Genomic DNA, 24,909 nt, shown 5'->3' on the forward strand with positions numbered 1-24,909 from the left:
GACTATCTATTGTTCTAAGACAAGCTTGATGAGAGACTGTTGTTTCCAGAAAATGAAACAAAATGATGTACACACTGGTGTGCTTTTCATGTGGGAACGTAAAATTGGATCTCTTCTGGTCATGCTGGGGATGCATTTTAATGACAAGTGTAAACAGAATCTGGTCAAAGTATATCCAGATGCTTTCAGGATACAAAATGCATGTAAACAGGCTCAATGTATTGTATTATTCTGGCTAGTTTGTGGGCAAGGTGTTCTCTTGAGAAACATAGATGAGGGCATTGTAAAGTCAAAGGTTAATTTATTGATTACAAAGAATAAGAATCATAAGAATCGTGTCTATGTGGATTAGGCAAAACTCCATTGGGCCATTCTCAAGTCTTAAATGCTAAACTTTCATACTGCTCAAAGCAGTGAATGCTGGGAGGCACACACTAAGCATAATGGATTCTATATAGCACTAAAAAGGGGTTTTGATGATAGTGGAACCCTTTGAACTGTATTTACTTTGGCATAGTTGAAAAATGAGAGCTCAGTACATAGAACCTATGCCTGTATTGTACTATGGACCTGTACTATGAACCTCAAACACTGTTGTGTCTTAATTGAAAAGAAATCCACGCCATTTCACAGACACAGCACATAGGCATTGCCAGGCAGATTCCTGTTTGTCTGGCATTGAAATAAATGTATCATGTATCAGTTCAATAAATGGTGCGAAAGACTAGCAGCAGCAGTAAAGCCGTATTTCATACTATTACAGACAGAGAGTGGGAATGAGTGAGGAAAGAAATGGAGCACAAGGGAGTTTTGCTAGTACATGGATCAGTGTGATCAGATTACAGAATAAAATCCTAATTAATCCAGATTAGCAGGATTATAAGCACTGAGCCCTAACTGACAACCTCCCTACACAACACAGGCCCTGATAGACTGTGACACTGTGCCTGTGTGTGTGCGTATAAGTAGTGTCCCATGTGTGTTAAGCGACAGTCGGATGATAGTTAGGGTTATATGGGCCGTATAATGAGATAAGTTGTCCTGTGTGAAGTGTGCACTCCAAAGTGTGCACTCTCTGGGGGGAGAGTGCCACTCAAGTGTACTTCATACACCAGCACAGTAGAGCAGGATGACTTACAGTGTCCCAGCAGTGCAGGACAGCTGCAGTTCACATGCTTGTTTTACTACATTTGTGAGGACCCTCATTTTGCATTATTGTAGCCAAGTAATGCTACACCTATACCCAACCTCATCCATACTATTCCTATACTTAACCCTGGCTATAACACGTACCCTAATCCTAACCCATACTACACAAACCTAATTCCTGACCCAAACCCTAATCCTAACCCAAACCACACTAACCCTAATCCTAACCCATACTACACAAACCTAATTCCTGACCCAAACCCTAATCCTAACCCAAACCACACTAACCCTAATCCTAACCCATACTACACAAACCTAATTCCTGAGCCAAACCCTAATCCTAACCCAAACCACACTAACCCTAATCCTAACCCATACTACACAAACCTAATTCCTGAGCCAAACCCTATCCCTAACCCAAACCACACTAACCCTAATCCTAACCCATACTACACAAACCTAATTCCTGACCCAAACCCTAATCCTAACCCAAACCACACTAACCCTAACCCTAACCACACTAACCCTAATCCTAACCCAAACCACACTAACCCTAACCCTAACCACACTAACCCTAATCCTAACCCATACTACACAAACCTAATTCCTGACCCAAACCCTAATCCTAACCCAAACCACACTAACCCTAATCCTAACCCATACTACACAAACCTAATTCCTGACCCAAACCCTAATCCTAACCCAAATAACACTAACCCTAATCCTAACCCAAATCACACTAACCCTAATCCTAACCCAAATCACACTAACCCTAATCCTAACCCAAATCACACTAACCAAAACCACACTAACCCTAACCACACTAACCCTAACCCAAACCACACTAACCCTAACCACACTAACCCTAATCCTAACCCAAACCACACTAACCCTAATCCTAACCCAAACCACACAAACCCAAATCCTGACCCAAAGCAGTTACCCTAATCCTAAATCACATCAACCTTAATCCAAACCCCAATCACACAAACACAAACCCAAATCCTGACCCAAACCACACTAACCCTAATCCTGACCCAAACCACACTAACCCTAATCCTGACCCAAACCACACTAACCCTAATCCTGACCCAAACCACATTAACCCTAATCCTAACCCATACTACACAAACCTTATTCCTGACCCAAACCCTAATCCTAACCCAAACTACACTAACCCTAATCCTAACCCAAATCCTAACCCAAACTACACTAACCCTAATCCTAACCCATACTACACAAACCTAAATCCTGACCCAAACCCTAACCCAAACCACACTAACCCTAATCCTAACCCAAACCACATTAACCCTAATCCTAACCCAAACCACATTAACCCTAATCCTAACCCATACTACACAAACCTAATTCCTGACCCAAACCCTAATCCTAACCCAAATAACACTAACCCTAACCCTAACCCAAACCACACTAACCCTAACCCAAACCGCACAAACCCAAATCCTGACCCAAAGCAGTTACCCTAATCCTAAATCACATCAACCTTAATCCAAACCCCAATCACACAGACACAAACCCAAATCCTGACCCAAACCACACTAACCCTAATTCCTAACCCAAACCACACTAACCCTAATCCTGACCCAAACCCAAATCCAGACCCAAACCACACAAACCCTAATCCTAACCCAAACCCTAATCCTAACCCAAGCCTAAACCCTAATCCTAATCCTAACCCAAGCCCAAACCCTAATCCAAGCCCAAACCCTAACCCAAGCCCCACTAACCCCAACCCTAACCTAAACCACACTAATCCTAACCCAAACCACACAAACCCTAATCCTTACCCAGACCACACTAAACCTAACCCAAAACCTACAAACCCTAATCCGAGTGTGTGTGAGTGTCATCTCAAACACACACCTCTTTGTGCAGAGCTGTTTCCTTGCCATATGAATTATAGGTCTGTGGAGAGCAGTAAGTGTGAGAGATTATCCTGGTCATGAAAGCTCATCTCAGTTTATTGACAGGACTTAAGATCTACAGTCCACTAGGAGCTTTTAGTGCAGGGATTCAAACACTGAAATCAAAAGATGCACTAAATCAAAGAAACTCTAACACACACACACACACACACTAGAATTTTAATACCCTCTTTTGAATATTTTGTCAACTGCCTCTACTGCAAAGACTTGAAGCACTTTCTCCCATATCTTGTTTTGAGAAACCAGTCTATAGAATCACACATGAACCACTCTTACTTTATTCCACACACACCTTTCACCTTCATGTTTTCACTCTCCCCATCTCTCTTTCTCCCTCTCTTTCTCTTTCCCAGCGGGAGATGGACTGATGGACAGATGCATTAACATGCTTTATTCACTCAGCGTCTCGCTATCTCTCTGAATGCTTGCTCATGTTCAGCTCTAAGTGGCATGCAGTATTCAGCAACCAGTCTCTATGGACAGACACATGCGCACCCTCACACACAGTTCATAAAGTGTGTGTAGAAAAGGTTCATGGGGGTGTGTTTGTACATGTGCCTATGGCGGAATGACAGTGTCTGTGTATGTCTTCTAAAGGTTATACACATAAAGGTCCTGCACATTTTCAGACGAAAGTGTGCGAGAAGAATATATATTATATAAACACACACACACACACACACACACACAAACTAAACAATAATACAAAAAGTGCATTAATAAGTACATAAGTACACTTATGACCATACCTTGTGTGTGTGGTTTGTGTGTGTATGGCTGTACAGAAACAAGTGTGTGGTTAAGAGAGAATGAAACTGCCGCTGGTCTTTCCGCCGCACACGTTTAATTCGCTCCGTCGCTCCCGGTTTGTGAGCAGGTGGAAGTCGAGCACCAAATACTTCGGAACAATCGCAATCAGGCTGCTGCCACGGCAACGCATGTCACATGCGGCAACGGGCGCTGAGCTGGGGCTTCGCTTGCACACACTCACTGTCTCGCTGCCTCTCGCTCTCTGTCTATCACTCAATAACCAGGTCCTTTGATCTCACATTTGATCTTCTGTCAGTCTCTGATTCCCTTCCTCGCTTGCTGATAGTTCACTTTGATTTTAATCTCTGTCTGTGCACGGAGAAACAAACAATACAGCCACTTAAAAAACAGGTGGGGGGGGACTCTGACAAACACTTTTCAGGAGTTGCCATGGATCTCCAGAAAGACTGGCTTGGTGTTTCCTAACAGGCAAAAAAGTAACACAATATTAAGGATGCTCCAATTTAGTTGGTTTATTTTTGTCTGCTGCCTCTGTAAATACATGACCATATCTTTACCACAGACAATCCCCTGCAATAAAAATAAGGCATCATTTACTTTAACTGAAATAAACACTGCACAGATGAATAGTGGGGAAGACAGTCAGAGCTATCGGAACCTCAGCACAATACATTGCATCACTCCACACACTGCAGTCCAAATTGAAAGCGGAACAGTGCAACACAATTAAGCAAATTAAGCTGGCTCTCTTTATTTATTTGTTTACACTGATTTTGAAAGACATTAAATAAATAAATATTTTTAGTATTCACAGAGACTTACAACAGCCCAAGTCCAGTATTTATAAGCTTATTTGACCGGTACGGCTAAACCATAAAGCTGCTTTAAGATGAGCACAAACAAACAATAGGTAATCTAGATCACCTCCAACGTGTGTGACCAGTCTAAACTACCACACTTGACCACACTGACCCTGTTTACACCCAGTCACTTCATGTGACTAGTATCTGGTTTGTATTCTGACACAAAGTAGTCAAATAAATTCCGATTAGTCAGACTGAAATCTGATTGCTTTGTGGAAAATGGAATATGCAAATCCGCTCGTTAGGCTGCAACCAGTTCTTTACCAGTTCAGCCTCGCCCTGTGCTGTGCTAAAGCTGCCTTGAAATCCACAATTTTACATGCCATCGTGCATTTCTTCAAACTTGGGGGAAGGCAATAGCTGTGGCAGTCCGTGCTGATGAGAAAACTACTGATTTTGGTTGTTGAACGAGTCTTAGAGAGATGAATGTGTTTACACTTCTATAACGTGGCTCCTCAAGTGTTTGGGTGATCGGATTTTTATCTGCTTTAAATGCATCTTGGGTGCTCTTACCCAGAGCGACTCCCAAAAGTGCTTTACAAAAGATACCTCTAAGCTTAGATACCACTAAATGCAACAGTCAGTATGGAGACCAGAAAACTCAGCATACATACCAGTTTAAAAGAGTACTTGCAATTTGGTGTGGCTGGGACTTACCCAGATATAATCCTGATGCACAAGACACAAAGTCACCAGGAGTAAACAGGGTCGTTTTATAGACTACCTTTTTAACATGCACCTTAAATACCCCATTTCTCTGTTTTAACTGCACTGTCACGCTGAATGTATGTTGACCACACGGCTAGAATAACAGCACGTAATGTCCTCATTGCCAGATATTTAGAATCCTTACATATACAAGACAACTTCAATTCAGGTCATTATAATATATGTGCCACATTGGCGGTACCAGGTCTGGCTTCAACACCAATGTGTCACCTTTTTACACAATGCTGTTTTCATAAGGACTGTCCCTGCAGTACAAATCAGACTGTCAGCTGCATCACATACAGTCTCAACCCTAAACAATGTTTACAAAGTCTACAGTTACAGAGTAAAACAAAAAAACAAAACAAACAAACAAAAAAAACAAGCTTTTACATTCTGGTCTGGTCCAACTTTAAAGTCCACTCAGAACAGGTTAATTCCCAAAACCAGCTAAGACTAGCAAGTCTGAAGTTCAAATTGCCAGTGGAGAGAGTGTATGTGTGTGTGTGTGTGTGTGTGTGTGTGTGTGTGTGTGTGAAGTGAGAGCTACAGTGCTAGAGAGAGGAGATGTGCAGCATATATAATTAAGGAGATAGATTGGGGTTTTTGGAAATAAATGCGAAAGTGCGGTTAAAACAAGTGGAAAGGGGGAAATCTATCTCTTCATCTCTCTCTCTCTTAGATGAGCTGCTCGTGTATTTTTAATTCAAACAGTTTAAAAATTCAGAGCTCAGGGTGGGGAGATGTGGGGGTGGGTGGGCAGATGTGGGGGTGGGTGTAGACGCAGTGGGGTAGAAGTACCTGAAAATGGACAAAATGAATGAATGTCTTCAGGGGATTTCTCAAGTACGAGACTAAGTGGAATACCTTGCTTTGATTAGCGAGCGAGAGAGAGCAAGAGAGAGAGCGAGCGAGAGCGCGAGAACAAAAAGTAGAATATTCAAATACTAAGAAAAAAGTTTGACATTGTAAAGTAGGAACAGAAAAAGCGAAACGATGGAAAGTAAACTCAATGAGGACAGAAAGCATGTGCGAGACAGTGTGCGCGAGAGGAGAGAAGAAAATACCCTACACATTTCCATGCAACAGCAGGGGCACAGTGAAAAATTAAATGTGCCTGGAGGGGAACAAAGAATAGGAGACAGACACTGACAATCACACAGATGCACACATTCAGAAACAAGTGTTGCGCAGCCCATACACACACACACACACACACACACACACACACACACACACACACACACACACACACACACAGACAGAGAGAGAGAGAAATAAGTGCATCTAAAGGGCAAAAATTAAGGTCAGAAGCAAATGGAAGGCACTTTAAATACCATGTGTGCTTAATGTCTGATCCAAATGCCAACCAAGCCTGGCTCTCTGGGTGCTGAGACCATGCTTGTGAACAGGTACACACTCTTTCTTTCTCTTTCTCTCCCTCTCTCCCTCTCACACAAACACATACACACACCCTGAAACACAGTGTGTTTAATGGCCTTACCTACATACACTCCCCTTACTGTCCTTTCCAACACGCTGTGTCGGTGTGGAAAGCAAGCACAGTGTGTTGGCGAGTGCAGTAAGTGCAGTTCAAGTTGGAGCAGAAGGGGAGCCTGGGGTGTCCGTGAGGACAGTAAGGGAAGCGCATGTTGATGAGGACAGTGAGCGAATCTCATGTCGGTGAGGGCAGTGTATATGTCGGTGAGAACTGTAAGGGGAGTGTGTGTCAGTGAAGGAGAATTTGTTGGTGAGGACAGTAAGGATTCCGCAATTTACTTACCATCCTTACCGACACACACATTAGGCACTCACCTTAAGGCCTGAAACATACTTTACGCAAGGTGGCAAACGTAGACTGGGTTTCGCATGTAGTTGTGTTCAAAAATGTGTCATAACGCATTTCATATTGCAATGTAACCGCATGTTCCCACAAGGGCTGATACAGCGACAGCCATGTTGTCTTGTACCACTGGTGTGCTTTTTCCAGTCGACTGTCAGATGGGCCAATTTTGATTTGTCCTCTATTACCCTGCTGAGGCCTGAGTGCAAGTGCCACAGTAATTTAAGAATGCGCGCTGAGTTTGTACAGCAGGACCTGGCATTTGCAGAGCGTTGGCCAGGCGATGGCATTTGCGTTTGCCTACTTGCGTGGAGTAGTTAGTTTTTTGACTAACAGCTCTTCTACATACACATGTAATTAGCCCACTTAAAGCAGCATCATACGGTAATTGGTATTACTAGCTCTTGGGCTCCCCTACAGTAGGGAAGTGGAATTTGTGCTATGATCCACCACTAAAATATATGTTTTACACATGCATTTCACAAGCAGAGAGACATAAACCATCCAAAGTGAAAGAACCATGTGGAGGTTATGGGAGGTGGTACAATAAATGTCTGGCGTGCTGAACTCAACGGTATATCAATGGTCAAGACACTTTTTCCCCTACTACAGGTCAGGTTTAACATCCTCACAAACACGCACACAGATTACAACGCTCACTGACACAGACGTCAATTACCACCCTCGTGGACAAGAACAAGAAGTACTACCACCCTTACCGACATGGACTGTACTTACTGCCCTCACCAACACACACAATAAAACGGTCTGACTGGGTGGTTGGTCTTTTAGAGTTTTAATTGAAGAGTGACGGAGCAAATTTACATGGACAAAAAAATTCTGATAAGCGCAAAAGATTAGATTTTGCCAATAATTAATTTTTAAATGTTCACTAATCTGACAACCTCAAATGTCGGTAAGGGCAGTAAACGGTGTGTTGAAGATGGTAGTTGGTGAGGGCGGTAAGCAGATCTCATGATCGTGAGGATGGATAAATGTCAGTACTGTATTTTTTTAAGCATGTAACACTATGTAGCATTTGTACCTTAAAATAACAGCTTCAAAATCATCTTGATGCTCCTCTGACCTGCAATTACACACACCTTCAGTTACTCTGTAATTTGCCAATAATCCCACTGAAGAAGGAAGACATGTCAGTGCAGAAACAGGTACTGTGTGTTTCGATTACATTATGTCTGATTGAGCTCAAATCTAGGAGTCTTAGAAACATACTATAGAAAATCACTTTCAGACAGATGTAATGAAGGGATATCAGAGTTAATTACGTGTGCACTGTGCGCTGTGTGTTTTTTTTTTTTTTTTTTTTTTTTAAACTTGTGTCTGGATAGTTGAGAATAAGTTAGCCGTAAAGTTATGAGCTCATAATAGTTTTGTCCATTTTGCCCTAAAGAGTGGTTCTCATACTGTAATTACAGATAAAAAAATGAAAAATAATAAGACATTTTCAGGGAATGAAGAAGCCGCTGCCTTGCTCTCTGCTTTAGGCACAGGTCTTTAATTTCTCAAGAAAAGTAAATTGGTTTAACCATGCACATGGATGTGTGTGTGTGTGTGTGTGTATGTCTGTATGGGAGTGCACAGTACATTTAAGGTAGCTGTAGTGCCCAACTGTTATAGCTGATCATATCAAAAGGGGGGAGGCAAAAAAATCATCCAGTAATTCGAAAGCCCCAGCATCCTCCACTTACATGCCTTCTCTTCTGTAATGGTCCCGCTTTCCTCATCCCCCTTTTCTCTTCCAGCTTAACTTTAATTGCACAAGCATCAGTGCTGGAGTGAAGCCCTGAATCCCTCTCTCTCCGCGATAAGGGTACGTGCGCAAGTGAACGAGTTAGAGAGGCAAGAAGAAGGGCTGTTAATGCTGCTATCTTGTCATCTCTTGCTTTGAAGATGAGGCTGCGGCGTCTTCCCTCTCTCTCTCTCTCTCTCTTCGCTGTTATCAGTGGCATCAAAGCGGGGGCCAGAAGAGAAGCCACAGTCAGCTTAAAGCCCATGGGAGCGGCACGGCTAATGCAGTTAAAAAATAATTAAAAACAATCTCCATCATCTGAGAGAGCCGAGGAGAGGCCTAATCAGCTCTGCTTTTCATGTTTGCGCCGCTTCCCCGCATAACACGCACACTCGCGCGCGCTCTTACTAGTGCTCGTGCCACTTTAAATTCTTAACTTACACTCTCTCTTTTTCTCTGTCTGAGGCTATTCCCTTTGCTCTGTCTCTCTGAAACCATCACTGTCCCCATCGCTGTCCCACTTGCAGACACTTGTAACCCCCTTCCCTCCTGAAATGAATGAATTAATGAAGTAACATATGCCTCCTGATAATTATTCAAAGCCCTAACAGCCTCACATACGCTAACAGGCAGACATATGGGGATGCGGATGGGGCGCACACAAGAGTACACTGCAAAATGCCAGGCCTGATCTTTAGGTAGGTCACATCCTCTGACCACAATCTACTCTCGGTTTTACAGTTTGCCTCCCGCACTCGCACTCTCGTGTTCCCCCACAGTGATCCCTTGTCTTTGCACCTGATGATGGAAGGGTAATGCAAGTCGCAGCGCAGCTCTGTGATTAGAAGCACTGCTGTAGCATCTTTAACAGCATTTCACTAAATCCCCATTAAATATCTTCCTTCTTTTTTCTCTTCCTCTCCTCCGCCTCCTTAATGGCAATAAGCATTTAAATGGTAATGGACTCTCTCTCTCTCTCTCTCTCTCCCTCTTTCTCTCTCTCTCTCTCACTCTCCCTCTCCTTCTCTCTGTGGAACTTGTTTAAAACGTGGCTAATCTTGGGCAGATAAAGCACAGATTAAAATGGCTGAGCGCTATAATGTATGGGAGGCTCCAGCGAGCGTCCTGAATTTGCATGTAAACGAGAGCTGGAATGGGAGCGGAGCGGCGGCACAAAAGCGCAGGCTGTTTGGGTAAATAATCTGTTGCGTTTGGCAGCGGCAGCGAGGCAAGCCAACAGATGTGTTCGAGTGTGATAAAGAGGAAATGAATGCGAGGAGACATCCTCGAACCAACACATTACACAACGCTGGTATAGGGAAGAGAGAGGGAGTGAGAGAAAGTGTGTGTGTGTGTGTGTGCGCGCGCATGTGTTTAACAGAGAGAAAGAATAACAACTGAAGCTCAATCGAGCCAGCGAAACACTTGAATTACCGTCAGAGAAAACTTCACTTCTTACAGAGATAAGAGCACATAAACACTCACTCTACATTATACTGTGAAAGGCAATAGATGAACAGCCATTCTCACTCAGACGCTGTTTATGCTTCACTATGCAAACTTGCACACGCACCAGTTTACTCTAGAATTCATAACTAAACCAAGCCTAGACTCTCAAATCCCATCTTACAGATGCATTTCAAAAAGAATAAAGCTGGGGAAAAATCCTCAGTACTGCAAAGTAAAGGAACCACTATAAAAGGGAGAAAAGGGAAAACCATCTTGGAGTGTGGACTGAGAGAGCAAATACAGAGAAAAGCAGAGCTGTGGAGGCATATGGATATCTAGTAAAGAGAATAAGAGGTTCTTGCGCATGGCATTAGTGACCTATGCATTAACCTCACAAAGAAAGACGAAAGAGGCAGCACGCACGACAGAGCGAGAAAGAGAGAGAGAAAGAGAGAGAGAGAGAGAGAGAGAGAGAGAGAGAGAGAGAGAGAGAGAGAGAGAGAGAGAGAGAGAGAGAGAGAGAGAGAGCGCGTGAAAGACTGAGATAAAGAGACAGAGAAATGGAGAGAGAGAGATGATTTATTCACTAGCAGGACACTGCATGGATAAATCTTGCTTTATCTCCTTCTTTCTGTCACACAACAAACACAAATGCACACTGATATATCTCCAAGCTGTCGCTCTCTCTCCCCCACAGACATTTTAACCATATTTAATTTCACAAGTTTCACTTTACCCACTTTGCTACAACAAAGGCAGCTGATACAACAGCAGTAGAAACCGAATTACAGTGTAGTTGATTGTCAGTAATAACGATTTGTGGGGTTAATTAATATTAATCACATTTGCTTTAGCTGCCTAAAGAAAAAGCAGAAGGTTCATCACCAAACTCTAGTTCCAGAAACAGAGGCTACAGTTTCCAGCCAATGTCAGCATAGACCAAAGCCTGGGTATAGACTGTGCATATTTCACATATATCAATATAATACAGTCAATGGTTCCAGCTCTTCCATGACTGTAGCCTTTTTCGCCAATAAAGCTGGTGTAGTCTGCTGTAACATGTTCTAGTGCTAATGCTCTAGATACTACTTTTCAGGTACAAAACAAACACCACAGACTTTTTGCTCCCTGATCTTAATGCTGATTGTATTATACGATCTTTGGGTTTCTATAAATAACAGAGCTTACAACTTCGCCAAATCACTGGATTTTCATGTAACTTCTGGATAATCCAGAATCCTGCGCAATCTGACCATTTAGCTCCCAGTTCCTTTACACAGCTGCAGTCAAATCAGGTTGTGTGTGAATATATAGTGGTACACACTTTAAACTGATAGCTGTTTTTCAATTACTGATGTGCAATTAATTTATAGATTAATATGTTTTTACCTTTATTTAATCACGGTAGGCACACAGGTTTTCTTGGTGTAAAACCAGGGAAAGGAGTGTGGTTCTACTGTTTGTTGTTGCTGTGTCGTTTACAACAAGGTTACAACAAGGTTACATCAAAGTGAGCTCAAGTTGTAACCTTCTCAAACTTTCCGTTCCACCTTAAATAATGCAGCAGTTACATTCAGCTGTTGAAATGTACACAAAGTAACTGCTGCACTATTTAAGATGAAATGGAGAGTTAGAATTAGAAGTCAACTTCAGTCTTGTTCTGGCTGCTAACAGCTAATGTCACCATAATTATAATTTCAAATAAAGCTCTGGTCAGCTTTCTTATCAGATAATGTCACAAATGTCTAGGATACTTTTCAAACAAATGAGTACATGGAAGGGCAGCAGGAGGCTGTTTGTAAATATGCTATGAATAGTCAAAGAACAAGAACCACAGATATTGCATTAGGTTTTCATGTTCCACTGTAAATAGTTTCATATTGCAGACTCCGACAAACACGCTTTATTACACGTTGTATTAGCTATGTCTGAGAAGTTACTCACTGTGGCTGCTGAGAATCATGTCTGTTAATAGTGCCTAGAGGACACCAGAGGTCTCTCTGCTTCAACAAAACTAAGGTTCAGAAGTGGTTCGGGCTTTAAAAGTCAATACCCGATGTACTAAAACAATGCCTTCAATGTGTAATGCACTAAATAGCATGCATGTGCACATTGGAGGTTGGACTGGAGTATGTACATCATGGTTAAACGTTTAAAGTGTCAGTTCTCTCAAAGTGACAAAAACTTTTTCTTTTTTTAATTTGTTTTATCATAGAAAAAGATGTAGACTACAAATTTTGTGAAAGGTGTCTTTTAGAGTTTAACAGGACTTTAAGGTGGAAGTCCTGCAAAATCCAAGAAACAATACAAATATATTGTTTTGACAAACTAAGCTGTTAAAACATCCTCCACTAAGAAGAAAACTCTTCAAGCAGATAAAGATAAGGAGTCCTCATCAGCAGAGCCAGTGCTGCATCAGTTAGCTGTAGCTTTAGCTCATGTATGAAGATACACTCTACATAGGGAGTGAGACTGCATTAGAGATTCTGAAGGTTCTGACACATTCAATCAGATCAAAATATAGCAAATAACACAGTCGACGCAAGTCATTCTGGACATAAGGCTAACGTGTCAATGGTGTTAAAATAACATTCTATGCATTCAGTTTAGTGGTTACTATACACTGGTGTGGCTTTGTTTACAGATCATCCTAAAGGCTTCTATGATGCATGCAGTTGTTCAGCGTACTACAAATGACATAATACATACAATATATTTAGGAAAAGTGTATCCTAACATCATTTATCACACTAAGAATAACACTGCACTGCACCCTCCCACACCTCAATATTAACAGAACAAGCAGAGAGAATGAACTGTTGGGTGAAAGCTCCCTAAATAAACTCACACTCCCAAAACACTGGCAGTAATTTATCACCACATAAGCTGTGTACACAAACTTTATAACCTGCCTCTAAGGGGTTTACCACAATAATACACAAGCCCATATAAGATGAAGCAAATCAAACCACAGACCATAATCCATAAACACAAACCACTCGCTTCCTCTCTCCCTCTGTGCATTCTTCCCATTCCCCCATCCATTAGCAAGCCGAGATGAACATCCAATCACTCCCACATTGTTGAACTGGGAATTCCAAACACAAAAACAGACAGACAGGCAGACGGACAGCTGGTTGAGCAGAGAGAAAACATAAAAAAGTAAATGTCTTCATTTTACCACCAAAAACTTCCTATATAAGACTAGAAAACTCCTCCACTATGGCCTCATTCCATTAAATGACACTAAAAATGGTGCCCCGTGCGAGGGGAAGTAAAAACGATATGAGCTGCGAAAAAGAAAGAGGAAATAAAAGTGGTTTATGGACAGAAAAGAGAGGACATTAAGGCCACGATTTGGAGTGAGAGCGGGAGGCAGTTAGACACCTGTAGTTGAAAGGGCTTTATGGGGTCACTGCAGTAGGGCTGCTTTCTGTAGGCGTATCACAGAATAAGTGCTGTAAATGGTCTGGCGTAGAAGCACCCAATGTGTGTAATCGCTGGGTCATAAAGACATACGTGCGCCATGGGGACAAAGTCACACAGCTGGTTGTGTGTGTAGCGTGGACTCACGAGTGAACATTAAAAGACACAATAAATGTTTAATGAGGACTTGTGGGATATTATTTAATAAGGCCATGGACATGCGATTGATTTCTGGGGATAAGTACGTTATAAAGCTTTATGTGGGCACAGTCTTCAGCTCGATGGCAAAAAGAGAAATATAGTACGGAATTATGCCCAGCTAGTGCACTGAGGATACTCTGAATGATGGCTCATACTAATAGAGGACAGAATATGTTATGACAAGTGCAGTGCGTGCTAAAAGGACATTCATTTTATGGACACATTTCTTACAGCACTTTACGAGGACATGTTAAGACTAGAAAGGAGGTGTTAAAGTGTGAGGTTGGTGTCATGAATGATGTCCACTTTATGGGACTATTACATCATAAGGGGTAACGTGAACGGAAAAGAAAATGGTACAGCACAAGACCCATTTGCATTTGGGGCCAAGGATGGCTAAGCTGACTAACGTCATTATCTGGGCTCCTGCTTTGTTAAGGCACTCTGACCTTTACAGCAAAATCTACTTCATCATCATAACTAGAGAGCCAGAAAAGTAGAAACATGGAGAAGAAGATATTGATCTTGACAAAGTGTGAGAGGAGACGCATATTCATATATAGTTAGAAATCACAAAGTCAGACATCCCCTCAAGTGCTGGGCAGCATTAATTAAACCTAATAAGACAATTATTTTTCCAAATGGCTTAATTTTCTGCTTTCTTCACTCCCTTTTTATTACCATCATACGGTGTCGACCTGAGGAGGATAGATTCCCCTTTTCAGTCTTGGTTCCGCTCAACACTCTTCCTCTCAACCCAAGGAATTTTTTCTAAGCCACTGTTGCCACTAGCTTGCTCAAAAGAAGCTTGTAAAATGCATATTATATATATATATATATATATATATGTGTGGAATTGAATGACTTCAGTCACTTTTGTTCCAATCATGGACAACTCTATTCAAAGCTACGGTAATGGCGGCTGCAGAGAAGTCTTATGAACTCTTCTGGAACAGGTTGTAATATGTTCAACCCCAAGGTGTTGAACATATTGGAGTACTTTAGATCAGAACCAAACAAAAAGATGGCTTTATTCTAAGCAAAGTGTGGATGGCGCAACTCTAGACGGCGGGCTGACAAAACCAGTCATGTTTCGTAACCAGTTACTAAAACACTCATCAGCTACACATCTGCCTGCTATCCTAGAATTACCACTGAATAAGTGAAAGGCTAAAATCTATGCTTCTTCACTGATCAACAGTGCCAGTGTGTGTGTTCATGTGCTATGGGCATTATGGGACATGTAGCTTATCTAATTTCATTTCTGCCAGTAAAGTAAGCACATTTTCTTGTGTAGGGAATCTCTTAAATAAATCTTATTACATTTATAAGGGCTATACATGAACTAGAAAAGATTAGTGTTGGGGTTACTCTGCTGACTTCTTTTTAGTTTTCAACACACTGGATTTGCCAAGCTTACAGTTTTGACATACAGTGACGTGACATACCATTTGTTGTCAGAACTAAAGCAACTTGAATGAAATGCTCACTTTAATCTAAACAATTTTTCCCCACAAAAAAGTAAATCAACAAATCAATAGAAAAATACTCATTAGTGGCAGGCACCTATTCTAACTAGTGAACTGAGCTACATATTATGGTGTACCCATTGCTGACAGGTATTGAGTTCTACACAAAGTGTGTATATCTCCATAGAAAAGCACCACCAATAGACTGATAGCATCTAAGCTCAAGGTTACATTGGGCCCAGTGTTAAGCAACTGGGACAAGGGTTTTAAACCTTCCAGCATTGGGCTGGGGAGGAGTGGAAATTGCATTCTCTGGGGTGATGGAACACCACTGAATACATTCGGGATGTGCTGGAGTGGCTTTTATGATCTAATAATCCACCATCAGAATCTGACCTCAATAATGTTCTTGTGGCTGAAACTTCATTCCAAATGTTCCAACATCTAACGGAAAATCGTCCCAGAAGAGTGAAGGCTGTTGCTGCAGCAAAGAGAAAGCAAGAAATCAAACATTTCTTACTTTCAGAAGAAATGTTTGATGGGCAGGTGTCTACAAATGTTTGGAAAAAGGCATTCACTGATGTTCAGCAGCTGTTCTGGAGGTGTTTGAAGTGAGCTCATTATTTTCTGATGGATAACTACATAAAAAAGACAGAGTTGAGGAGTGATGAAGTTCAGATGGTGTCAAGCACAACACAATCATCGGATTTAAACAGCATTGAGAACTTATTGTTAGACTGTGTTGGGACCTTTGTGGGGAAGAAGAATCCAACTGGTCTGGAAGGTATGCGAACATCAGCGTAAGAAGAAGTGTGGAAGAAGTTTGTTTAGATCGTGTTGTTTTAGTATAGTAGGTAACAGCTCTGCCTTCCCTGTGACTAGGCCTGTCGCGATAATTACGTTATCGACTTACCGTACGATAAATGGACGTGTCCACGATAAGTTTAGCAGACGCCGATAATAGCCAATTGGTTTTCGGCGAGTTTGTTTACATTAGAAAAAAAACGCAGCAAGATTTCTGCAAGGCGCACGGTGCTGCTCTCTCACCGGCTCCCTATCTAAGGCAAAGACATGTCTGGGCCAGACAGCGACATCTATCGGTTAGGAAACGCGTGCGTTGCACACAGAGGAGGCAGACGCAGGTGGAGGCATGTTAGCTGGCGAACATATTCAAGGCTAATAGGAATTTGCAAAAAAAGTTATGCAGATCCAGAAAGAAAGTTTGGAGAAGTAATTCAAGATGGACTTGGTTTCAAAGCCACATAGCACTGCTCCAGTGTGGGAACACTTTGGCTTTAAGACAAATGAGCGCGGAGAGCCCATCAGCTTTAACGAGGCGGTATGTCGTCTTTGTCTAAAAACAGTGGCAACAAAAGGTGGTAATACAACTAACCTAAGAGCCCATTTAAAGCACAACCATCCAGTTCAATTTTCCGAGCTGGACACAAAGAACCCGTTTGGAGAGGGGGCGTCCAAGCAGGTGACTATAACGGATGCCTTTGCTCGACGGTGTAAATATAAACGTGATGGCGGAAAACGGTGCACGTTTACAAATAGTGTAACTCACTATATAGCTCAAGAGATGCTGCCGTTAATTACGGTGGAAAAAACAGCATTCAAAAACATGCTAAAAATGTTTGACAGGCAGTACGAAGTTGTACTGTAGGGGGAGCCCAGAAGCAAGAAAAAGTTATAGTACCTCTTTAAAATGACAATATTATCGTTTATCGCGATAATTTAGGAGACGATTAATCGTCCAGAAAATTTTGTTATCGTGACAGGCCTACCTGTGACAGACTAAGGTTGGATTGCCCTGCCAAGCTACAACACAAGAGTCCTTGAACAAGACTCCTAATTGTGTTTGTGTGAGGTGGAGGTCAAAGTCACAGGCGGACAAACAAAACACTGACAAAAGTTCATCTGTTGTTCGGTTGGGTTTTTACCCTCCATTTGGTTTCTCTGTGTAAATCGGTGATCTTTACAAACACATGGCATTTGACTGCCATTGCATGATTATTGATCAGCAGACAGAAGAGACTACAGAGCAGATTACCAGCAGGCACCAACACTACTGCAGAAGGTTGTTCCAGCAAATGCACAAGCACACTAACAAGCTTACACAAAACCTGAACAAACGGGTTTCGAGCTGGATTGTGTGCAGAAATAAGTCAGATGAGACAGTGAGACATGGTGGGTATAGGAACAGCCACGTGCCACAACAGGCAGCCCACCACCATATTTCATTCAGCAAGTGTCTCTGGAAAAGTCTCAAAGGAATGGAATGGAATAAGAAATTAGACAGCAACAGATGGCAGAGGAGTGACAGACAACAGCCAAACCCCAAGACACCCCACTCTGTGTGAGGAAATATAAAATTAAACCTGCCGGTGTATTTTCTAAAAGGTTTAATGTGTACCAGCAGTGGGAGTGTGTGCAGGTGAGTGAGTGTATGTGTGTGTGTGTGTGTGTGTGTGTGTGTGTGTGTCTGTGCAAGTGATCTCTGCAGAGATATGAGGTGGAAAGGTGAGGAGTGATTTAGAGGGTATATCTATGACGCTGGTCGCTGCTATAATAAAGCAGGCTGCATTATGCATCCCAGAAGGTGAGTGTGAGCGTGCGTGTGTGAGAGTAGAGGTGAGGGGTTGGGCAAAGCCGGCTGGCAGGTGCCACTGAGTGCACCCCGCAGAGAGATGATACCCTCTGAGGAGAGTGGAAAAACAGGCTGGCAGCAGGAGAGAGTGAGAGCATTAAAGAGTCATCTTCATAATGAGACAACACACACAGACACACTTTTTTTCCTCTTCCATACTGTGTGTTTATAGCTATACACCCCTCTTACTTGCTTGCTAATTGGGCTATGTGAGGTATAGACTTCAAAAGGTAGCGGCCCATCTAACAGTCCACCGGATTCCTGCATGGAAAACGATGCGAGATAAAAAAACATGTCGGCATTTCAAAAAGCACTGGAATTAAAGTCCAAATCAGACATCACTGGACTGCTCAGTACAGAGCTAAGCACGCCCTAAAAAAACACACGCATACAATCTATGCAAGTCTCCTATCTAAGTCTCCTTACCTTGAAGACACTGCTACATGCTAAAACAGGGCCAAGAACATTTAACCCTCTGGAGTCTTTCTGCATATGTTCTTAAATTTTTAGAAAATCTTTACCTTTACTCACGTGGACATTGTTATGGTGCTTGAAATGGGTTTACCGGAGTCATATGCTCACAAAAATAGTGGAAGGTCTGAATAAAATTGTATATAAAAGGGGCAGAAGACTGGTCAGTTTCACACAAAACAGACGGATGCACAACTCCATCAATTACAGAGGAGAGGCAAATAGCACGCAAATCCACCAGTTGGACATGGCGAGAGGCAGAGAGGAGTGTCTAAATTCATTTTTACAGACGCATAACTCTTGATGTACACCTGATGTACAATCTAGCAATGAGATGCGATGGAAAGGGCGGGCTCAACATATTCAAGAATAGTTTGAATTGTGCTGTATTATTACAAAGATATTTACAGAAACATTGAGAAACATTGAATTTAATGCGCTGCACTCTGAGGGTTAACATAATAAACACTAATAACTAAGAAGTCAAATCAAACATTTCAGTGCATACAACTCTTGGTTTCGGGGCAACACTTAGAGTAATGAGAAGTTGAGGAGACAGCGAGGAGTAACATGGTGTTTAGGTGATGGGCTGGAGTAATGTGGTGTTGAGGAGGATAAAATGGAGAGAGAGGGACAGAGACAGAAAGAAAGAAATAGAGACAGAAAGACAGAAGAGATAAAGCGCTAGCTTCAGATCCCTTTATACAACATCAGCAACAAGTCATGTGAGGTCATTAACCTGCGACCCTTCGGTCAGCATGGAGACGAAGAAAGAGAGAAGGAGAGACAGCAAGGACAAGGGAAGGATAGAGGGAAGAAGGGAGGTGATAGGTTGTTCTGGGCTAGCAGTGTTGTCCTTTCGTTTGGCTGAGTAGTCAGGGATGACCGGAGGAGAAAAAGAAGGGTAGAAGGGGGAGGAACGCAAGACTGGGTCGCCATAGCCTCAAAGAAAAGAGCAGAAAAACTGCTAACACACACACACACACACTTTTATGGACAGGACTGGACAGATGGAGAATATGAAAAGGGCAGCATTCATTTAAAGACATATCAGAAAAGGTTATCCTGCATCAAATCAGACACACACACACACACACACACACACACACACACACACACACACACACACACACAGCTCAGACAGTCCAAGACAATACAGCTGCCAGATATGACATTTTAAGATTTTTCATTTCACATTAAAAGTGCCTATATGCACGTGTGTGTGTGTGTGTGTGTGTGTGTGTCTGCATGATCTTATCGTTGGCACACAACCTTGTATATATGGAAAAGAGGGCGTTCTGACAGGAGCAGAGAGAGAACCTAAAGGGAAATATAGAACTTGGAGAGAAGAGAGAGGAAATGTAAGAAAGACAGAATGAGAGAGAAAAAGAATGTGACACAGGCACACGAGAGAAAAGTGAGAGCGTGAGAGTGAGAGTATGACAGCAGGAGAGTGAGACATAATAGAGAACCATGAATCTGAGAACAGAGAGAAAGACAGATGGGAGAGAGAGAGGAGAGAGAGAATGTGATGGAGAAAAGGACAGAGAGGGGTGGGGACATAAGAAAGTATGAGGGCAAGGGGTGATTGTGAGACTGTATGTAGGGGAAGAATGGCACGGACAGTGCTGCAGAAACACACACACAAATATCCCCCCCACAGGGACATATCTGGCTGTAGTTTGACACAGAGCAGACTTGCCAGAGGACAGATATACACACACACGCGCGCGCACACACCAAAAGGTCTTGCTCATATTTAATTCAGTATGAGAGAAGTTTTGCATATAAAGTCATAAGAAGTGTGATGCCTGTTCTCCTGAGGTAAGCACCAAACACACACACACACACACACACACACACACACACACACACACACACACACACACACACAGCCCTGAGGGAGCGGGACCAGTTCTCTGCCACCCACATCCTCCTCTCTGTCACTGAGACTTTCCACTACAGAGCGATGAGATTTCTCTCTTCCTCCCCCTCCTCCTTTCATCCATCCATCCATTTTTTCCCCATCCATCCAATGCAGCAAAGCTATCCGCCTCCTGCGGTGAGTGCTCTTTCTGTCTTCCTGTCTCAGAGGACGGAGCAGCAAAGAGAGTCTATCTCTCTCTCTCACACACACACACTCACACACAAATGAGGGGGTGTGCTTACCTTTGGAGGCTGCGTAGGAGGATCAAAAATATGTGGAGAGAGAAAAAGAAGGAAAAGAAATACACCCCTTTTACTTTCCTTTAGTTGTGCAAAACATACAGTGTGAAAAATAGCACAGTTTGTGTAAGTGTGTACGTGTGTATGCGTTTCTCCATCAATTTTCAACAAAAACACACACACACAGAGGAAAAGACTCACTCTTGGTCTGGGAGGAGAAGGCGAGCGCGAGCTTGGAGAAGAGTTCGTTGCTCTCAAAGCGGTCTTCTTTTGCCTTGACCCAGAAACTGTTCTCAGAAAGATCTTCAGCATCAATCTGCAACACAAGAGAATCAGCCATAGATCCATCAGCCCATCTATCCGGTCACCTGTCCATCCATCTTTCCAAAAGAAACCCATCCATCAATTACAAAACCCTCAGATTTGTCCCTCTGGAAATATCAGATGTCAGTTTATAGCACTGATCCCACAAAGTCAGGACAGAGGAAAAATATAGAGCATAAAAATACCACCATAAAATCTAAACCAGCTAAAATGTCTCAATGAGTATCTGCAGACCTCATCTCTTTTTCGGATTTCCGATTGGGAATAAGATGTGTAGTTAAACAGAAAGCACTTACAGGTCAGATCACAAGCTGTTAGCACCATGCCAATTTATGTAATTTTGCCCCTGTCCACCACCTTAATGGATCTGAAATGAAGCAATCAAGATCTGACTGAAGTGTAGACTTCCGGCTTTAATTAAAAGGGTTTAACAAAGATATTCAAACAACTATTTAAGAATTACAGACATCTTTACAGAGTCCTTCCATTTTCACAGGCTCAGAAGCAATTAGACAATTAACTGATAAGTAGTTTCATGGTCAGTTGTGGCCTGCTCCATTTTTATTTCATGAAGAAATAAGAACCTAACATGTCTGAAGGGTTGAATCTGTATTTAGCAGTTGTTCATGGGTACTCTCAATTTGCAGTCTAAAGAGGTGTCAACGCATGTGTAAGAAGCCAACATTAGGCTGAAAAACAAAACAAGCCTATCGGAGAGCGAGCAGAAACTTCAGGAGTGGACCAGTCAACAAATATAATACAAATAGGAACTGCACTGATGTACTCAGCAACGCCAAAAAGCCCTGAGGACCACAGAAGTGAACAACCCTCCGGAGGAGATAGGTGTATAGAGTTTACTTTAAGACGTAAACACTCAGAACAGAAAGGCCAGATGAGACCGACGAGGGAAAAAAAAACCCTGCCCAAGATTCTCTAGACATATGGAAGCAGCATTAATCAAAGTATGGAGAAGGAAAGAAGGGGTTCATGATTTGAAGCATATCACATTATTTGTCAAACATAGTGGGGGCAATGTGCATGACCTGTACGGCTGCCAATGTACAGAGAAATTACAACCTACAACATCCCATGAAAGCAATCCAAAAACTCCATAAGGCAAAGACATAAAATATTCTTAAACATCAGTGTCAATCACCTGCCCTCAGTCCAACTGAGCATGTTTTTCATTTACTGCAGATAAAAACTGAAGGCAGAAAGACCCACAATAGAAGCAGTAACTGAAGGCGGCTGCAGCAAAGGCCTGACGAAGAATCTGAAGGGAGGAAACGCAGCTTTAGGAGGCTGTTAAAATCAACTTCCCTGGGATTAAGTACACTAACACGTAGGGGTATAAAAATACATTGATGAATGGCCCAGAAGTTCCAAGTTTGAATCCCGAGCCACATTGCTGTGCCATCAGCGTCCGAAATCCAAGAGAGCACAATTGGCCATTTTCTCTCCAGATGGGTAGATTGCATTTCCTCATCACTCTTAAGCAAATGTTGGCCAGCACATGCTTCTGTTAGCTGGTGCAACAGAGCTGGGGACCTGGCACTTTGCTCCAGTCATGTCAGCTACCTGGCAATGTTGCCTCTGCTGCAATTCGGAAAGAGGCAGTGGCTGGATTCACATGTAGGGGGAAATGCTTTTTCTTATAAAGCCCCCCAACTTTGGAATAACCTTCCAGATAACGTTCGGGACCCAGACACAGACTCAATCTTTAAATCTAGGTTGAAAAATCATCTGTTTAGTTTAGCTTCTGGTCGTTTTGGTCTTTTACTAATTACTGATTATGTTAAACTAAAACAAGACAACAATTGTAAAAGCACTATACAAATACATTTGATTTGAATTATGAGCTCAACCCCAAAGAAACTTACCACACTGATTTCATTGCCTATATTACACCACTGTTTAAACAGTTCCTCTATGTCTATGTGTAGTCAAATCTAACTGAAATATGCTTTCTGTGATGTACTTATAACTGTACCTGAACCCAGGCATTTGAGATCAGAGATTTGCACCACCACTTACAAACAGCAACTCCATAACTGAACAATGCATTAGCTGCCGTTCGCTTATATATTTTTATAGAGCACATTCCAGGCTGTAAACACAAGTTTGGCATTACAGCGAGCAGAATCTGTGCTGTCTGAAATCCTCTCAAAGTGGAGAAATAACAACTACCCTGCCAGTTACAGAGATTACCAATTAGGGGTTTAATGGATTATCATGAGTGAAAGCTTTATCACAAGCAACACTCTACTTTGGCTCGTACGAGCTTCGCTCTCAGAAAGACACAGCACCTCCGAAACTTGTTCCAACACTATATGAACACAGCTTCAAGTCAATTAATCTCTTTTGCCGGCAGAGTGAATAGTGGGACCTGCTAAAGGTCTCTGAGGTGTCAGTCAGAGTGCTGCTACACAGGCCCCACTTCTGCAGCGAAAATACAGAGCCTCGCGCTAACAATCTCCAGCCTACAGGAATGAATAACCAAACACAAGAAGCGAGAGAAGAGCACAGAACAAGGATTAAAGAAAAGGAGAAAAGATAATGAAGAGAGGAAGGGGGAGGAAAGAAGCACGTGGGGGGATGAGAGAGGGGTGAAACTCATTAAAACTGATCCCGATTCTCTATACAAAGGACCAAAACGGGACAAAAGGTCCAATACGCTCAGGGAGCGGAGACAAGATACTCCTCCTCTCTTTAATTTTCTTTCTCTCCCTCTTCTTTGCTTTCTCCTCGCTTACTCATATCTGGATTTCCGTTCTCCCACCTCTTCTCCTCCTTCCACACATCCGATCCTATCAATCAGCAACCGCCACATACCTTTCTACTTTCCCCATTATGATGCGCTCTCTTTCATGACGGCACTCCACAGCTCCAAGACTGAACAAAATTAGATTCAGTCCAACAGCAGAGCCTCAATCAGGAGGTTTTTGGAACCAACTCTTGTTCTCTTTCTCTTCACTAGTCTCTCTATTGTGCTTCCAAAAGCCTGTCAGTTTCCAGTAGCTCACAGTAGACTGTCTACAATTCTTAAGGTTTATTAATTAATATATTTTTTTTTAAACCAGACAGACTGAGTTGGTTGTCGTGGGTCAATTTAGATTCAGCTCAAGTAAGGAACCTGTTGGAACCAATGTTCTCTTCGACATATTCTTACTGGCAGGGTCTCGTCTCGAAGCAGAGGACTTCTCTCGTCTCGCTTTTCTTTTAAGAAAGAAAAGAAGAGGAAAGTGCCACACAGGGGAAAAGGATTGAATGTGATGGAAAAGTGACTGAAAAAGAAAGACAGACAGACAGCTAGCTAGCTAGCTAGGAAAAGGGCACAGAAGACAGACGGACAGACAGACAAAGAGACAGAAAGACAAAAAAAAAAGAAGAAAGAGTGCAGGGAGGAAGTAGTGACTCCTCTGATACCAGCTTCTTATTACCCTCACTGCCACTGGCTGAGAGTGAGCATGTGTGCGTGCGTGTGTGTGTCGAAGGGTGTATATGATAGCAGGAAGCGGCGGACGAGAAAGCAAAGAAAAATATGTTAATTTAAATTACAAAAGAATGCTGTCCTTTCTAGCAGCAATTTAATTATCTTTCACAGCCGCAGTTAAAAGAAACAGGCTTATTAAAAAGCAATTTCACTGACATCCTCGTCAAAGAGCTCTCACCACGAGAAGAAAGCAGAGAGAGAGAGAGAGAGAGAGAGAGAGAGAGAGAGAG

The 24,909-nt window shown here is 42.4% G+C and overlaps 1 protein-coding gene across 1 annotated transcript in view; it reads right to left on the minus strand.

Moving 5' to 3' along the window:
- LOC140549628 (protein diaphanous homolog 1) overlaps nucleotides 1-24,909 on the minus strand; it is a 126,494-nt gene that overhangs the window by 54,111 nt on the left and 47,474 nt on the right. Inside the window, exon 17 of the mRNA XM_072673377.1 lies at nucleotides 21,064-21,178. Coding sequence (XP_072529478.1) covers nucleotides 21,064-21,178 — 115 coding nt within the window. The remainder of the gene's footprint in view (nucleotides 1-21,063; nucleotides 21,179-24,909) is intronic.

The sequence above is a fragment of the Salminus brasiliensis genome, chromosome 2 (assembly GCF_030463535.1).
Source record: "Salminus brasiliensis chromosome 2, fSalBra1.hap2, whole genome shotgun sequence".
Taxonomy (NCBI): Eukaryota; Metazoa; Chordata; class Actinopteri; order Characiformes; family Bryconidae; genus Salminus; species Salminus brasiliensis.